This window comes from Nannobrachium achirus (assembly GCF_963921795.1).
Source record: "Nannobrachium achirus genome assembly, chromosome: 19".
Classification (NCBI taxonomy): domain Eukaryota; kingdom Metazoa; phylum Chordata; class Actinopteri; order Myctophiformes; family Myctophidae; genus Nannobrachium; species Nannobrachium achirus.
In genome coordinates this window covers 28847748-28852009 of record NC_137826.1, presented here as the reverse complement: position 1 = coordinate 28852009, position 4262 = coordinate 28847748, and the positions used below count along the sequence as shown (strand labels likewise).

Here is a 4262-nt window from a genome sequence, read left to right as displayed (position 1 = left end):
GACGTGATGTCGCATGGCATTAAATATACTAAGGAAAATATCTGGACCCACTGTCAATAATCAACAATGATGAATCATTAACTAAACTCTGCAAGATCGAGTTCCCCAACAGTGTGAACAGAACAACAAACATGAACAATGCATGATAACCGAAACCCAGAATGTCATTTCTCTTTGTGGGGCCCACAATACAGTAACTGCTGCACTACATTATATTCAAATTGTATAGGAGACAGTGAAGAGAACAATGAAGACTAGACTATAAACATTTAATGGCAACTGTGACTTGGTTAGGGCTTATAGTGCCCCCTTATGGCTTTGTAATTATTACTAGTATAGGAATCATTATTTACTGTATACAGTATACATAATACATGTAGTAACTCAGCGCCATCTTATGGCCCATATATGCAAAACCCTGCAAACTCAGCAGAAGAAGAGCTGAAGATTGGTTTGCAGAAGTATTCTAATGCTAAACAGAATTCTTAATTCTCATTTCATCAGATACCAGACAAGATTTTTATTACAGAAACAATGAATAACAAACTGTTGATTTTTACATAACAGTAAAAAAAGCGTTTACTGTTGATCAGGTGATGAACCGGGATGAAGGCAGTAGATAAATAAAATGGTACATAAGATCTTTGAGTGGGCAACAACTCTTTACTGTAGGCAACTTTGATTTGAGCATGTTGGCAAGCACATAACACACAGGTGTGTTTTCTCCATGTTTACTGTGCAGATTTAACAAATATATTTCAGATTCAACAAGACTAATTTGACCGGTTTATATCAGTTGCAGGCTGTTATTATTGCAAAGGTTTCTGAAGAGACCTTCTGGACAGATATGACACTGTGGGTGCATAATCCTGATGTGATGTGTATAAGCAACGACGATGTTCCATAGATGAAACTTTGGTTTGACAACTATCATCTTTTAATTTCAGCTTTATTTGGACAGACAGGAAAGGTGGGAGAGACAGGGTCATGATATGCAGCCTCAACTCGAACCTGAACCCTGGCCAGCCGAGGGAAACCTTACTGAAGTGGTATGTCTGTAGAGCAAACTAGGTGCCCAATCACACACATTGCAATGTCTATTTCTTTACCGTACAATTACATCATACATTATTTGTACTCTCCTTTCTTCGTCTAATTATCTCCATCAAAGTCCAAGTAACATGTGCAAATATACATTTTCAATGTGGTGACCAAACTATGTTATTTTTGCATCATATCTCCTGAACTGTTGGGGGGGCCCAAAAATGTTCAGGGCCCCCAAACTATTAGTATACCAAGTTTCATGCTTTTATGAAAAAGTGAACATTTCACCTCAAACCCACTTATTCTTAACAAATAAGTTCATGCAAGACATGAATATTTCTGTGGATATCGATTGACAACTGACTAAATCAGTTTGTTTACCTTTGTCTTTTTGTGAATTGCTCCTTACACAAACTTAAATTTCAAGACAGAATTTTCTTATTAAAACTGAAAACATTATATGCAGCTTTGAAATGTGTTAACTTATCAAAAAGGGAGCGGTCTGCAGTTGCTTTTAGTAAAAAAAAAATATATATTTACAAATGGAATTGCTGGTATTGTAGCATGTCTGGATGCAACCAATCAAACAACATAAGCTGGGAGACACCAAGCTTATGACTTCACTGCTGTATCTCTGGATTTGTAGATTACTCCTCTGCTTTTCAGCTCTCTCACCACACCTGGAGAAAGTAAATGAACATGAAACATGGTAGAACACAGTGTAAAGTTTCAGGTGGTTACATTGTATTTCATTACAACTGGATAGCCTACCTGGAGGTAGCCGTCCAGTAACTGTCACAGCATAAACACCTGGCTTGAAGTTGCCTGCAGTATAATGACAGGGACACAGAATCAGCAATACTGGCAGTCAAATAGACATTCTACTTCAAAATCAAGCCTCTTTCATATCATTGATAGCAATCAGAGTACTTTGAAACTTTATCTACAACTCTTTATTTATTAATTTTAGGTCTGCATAATTATGTCCAAATCTCTTTGCCCAATCAGGTAGGTCTGTGACCTGAAATGAGTTTGAGTAGTCGCTGCTGAACGTGATCGGTCAGCAAAAAGAGTCCAAGAAAGTGTCTGTGTGAGATCGAATGTTAGGATGTTAGAATTCGAAATGTTTCTGGTTCAAGTTGGTAGACATCAGTAAAACGCCACAGTATATATTTGTGATGGAGAAACTAAATCATAACTTGAGACAGGAGAAACCCAACAAGGACATTCATGAATGGACTGGAATATAATTGCTAATGTTACATAGTCCCTGCACTGACTGCAACTGAATGAAAATCTGCACACAAAAAAAGGAGAAAATAATACAGTGTTTACAAGTGTTAAATAACATAATAAATCAATAATTATCTTATATAAATACAAAATATTAATATTTGTTAATTACCTTATAGAGGGTATGCGCATATCGAGTGGCAAAGTGAGTTTAACATCATTTAATGCAATAAGATAATCATAATTAAGGCAAAGTATCACTGACTCCTCCTAATTTGTTGTGATTGAGTCATTGTGCAAAAAATACTCACCGATTCTCTGCCATTTAGCCACCCAGCTGTCTTCAGGGCTCATCATTGAAATGACTCTGAATACACAAAATATATTGGTTGACAATAGAAAGCCATAATGAATCCAATACACTGAGAAAACAAACATACAGTCCTTACTCCTTACCCATCAAAAGAGGAACTTGTGCATTCGTATACCATCTCTCGGTTCCCCTTCATCTGAAGATATGACTCACAGTTGTCACAGCCATCGTACTCGAACTGATCAATGGTCTGATAAATGATTAAACACAAGACATTAAAACATTAAAACACAAACTACTATGTTTCCTTCAGGATAATCGTAGAATGTATCAAAGGGGATAATCACATCTTAAATGGGGGTTCTGCTTAACATAAAATAATAGAAATATCATATGCTGCAAGGAATTGAGTACCTACGCATTCATGGGAACACCAACAGTCCAACATAAATTATTTGTTGTGTTGCAGTGTTGTAATGCAGTTTGAGATAACATTCTAGTGAACATTAATGTTATGGTAATGATACTCTATGTATAAAATGTACTTGACGGTTAAATAATTCGTATTTTCTTGAAAGAAAGCAAGCAAGGAAGATGTATTGACTACAAAAGGACACCAATTTTATGACAAACATGTACGCGCCAGACCATGTGGCGTAAAGTTACACTCAAGCACTGTGCTTGTAGATATGCTATTTTCAAAAGATTTGTATACATTTGAAAACTTGACATGGTACATTCTGCATTAATGAGTAGGCTACCGTACTTTATACTTTTGGTAGGCATAAATCATAACTCTTGTAGAGGTATTTTATTTTGGGACGTTTTCTCTCTATTCCCCAAATAAAATACCTCTACAAGAGGGTCGGTAGAAAACTGTTTTGGTGAGCACCTTATATTGATTTGTACATACAGTATTTGGAGCCGAAAATGGACGGAAGGGCTCACCCAGCAAGAGTGTTCTGACTCCCCTTTATAACTCTTGTAGAAAGAAAACGTCCCAAAATAAAAGAGTTATGATTTATGGCTATAGTTATAGTACATTTTGATGCCAATACTTTTGTACTCAAGTACAAAATACCTTTACTCAAGTACATTTTGAATTTCCGGACTTCTACTTGTAACAGAGTATTTCTACATTGTATATTTTTATATAATAAGAAATCTGTGTACTTTTTTCCACCGTACTGCCGCGTTACTTTGCTGCAATTTACCTTCACAAGAGAGCACAGAAGACAAGCCCGCAAGTGGCGAAGGTCTTTTGGACAGGTTTCCAGTGCCATTGTGTGCGTTTCAGAGACAATCTAATGATTACTTCGTTAAACCAAATCTACCCTTGCGTATGTTTTCAATGGAGATATCCTAAAATCCCACAAATATGCTATATTATGCTTACAGATATTTAACTCGTGTATTTTTCCGGCGTTGGATAATTACGTCATTGTTTATGTAGGCCACAAAAAGGACCCCACGTTTCTGTCCAAAGTGTGCCTGTATAAAAACAGAAAAGAAAAACACAAATACCACAAATACATGGCGTTGTATGCCATCTAGTGGTCAAACGAATTCACTCAGATTGAGTTTCCGTCGTCTCGTCTTTGAGGCAGCAAGAGGAATCTATTTTACTCATTTGTGCTGCATAATGCATTAAGGCCCATTCCCACTGGGCCAG

At 36.6% G+C, this 4262-nt stretch overlaps 1 protein-coding gene across 1 annotated transcript; it reads right to left on the bottom strand.

Annotated features, from left to right (window-relative positions):
* Positions 1-511: 511 nt before the first annotated feature.
* On the bottom strand, positions 512-4028 carry supt4h1 (SPT4 homolog, DSIF elongation factor subunit). The gene is made up of 5 exons (XM_080749081.1): positions 3805-4028; positions 2734-2840; positions 2589-2644; positions 1816-1869; positions 512-1724 (listed from the first exon to the last, which is right to left on the bottom strand). The coding sequence occupies exons 1-5, from the start codon at positions 3871-3873 to the stop codon at positions 1657-1659; spliced, it is 354 nt and encodes a 117-aa protein (XP_080605207.1). The 5' UTR covers positions 3874-4028; the 3' UTR covers positions 512-1656.
* Positions 4029-4262: the final 234 nt, after the last annotated feature.

Bases quoted from the DNA above. Each gene is read 5' to 3' on its own strand.
- supt4h1 (XM_080749081.1), bottom strand. From the start codon at position 3,873: ATGGCACTGGAAACCTGTCCAAAAGACCTTCGCCACTTGCGGGCTTGT. The intron at 2,841-3,804 runs GTAAATTGCAGC...ATCATTTATCAG, and splicing joins TTCTGTGCTCTCTTGTGAAG to ACCATTGATCAGTTCGAGTA. The intron at 1,870-2,588 runs GTGAGTATTTTT...ATTATACTGCAG, and splicing joins GGCTAAATGGCAGAGAATCG to GCAACTTCAAGCCAGGTGTT.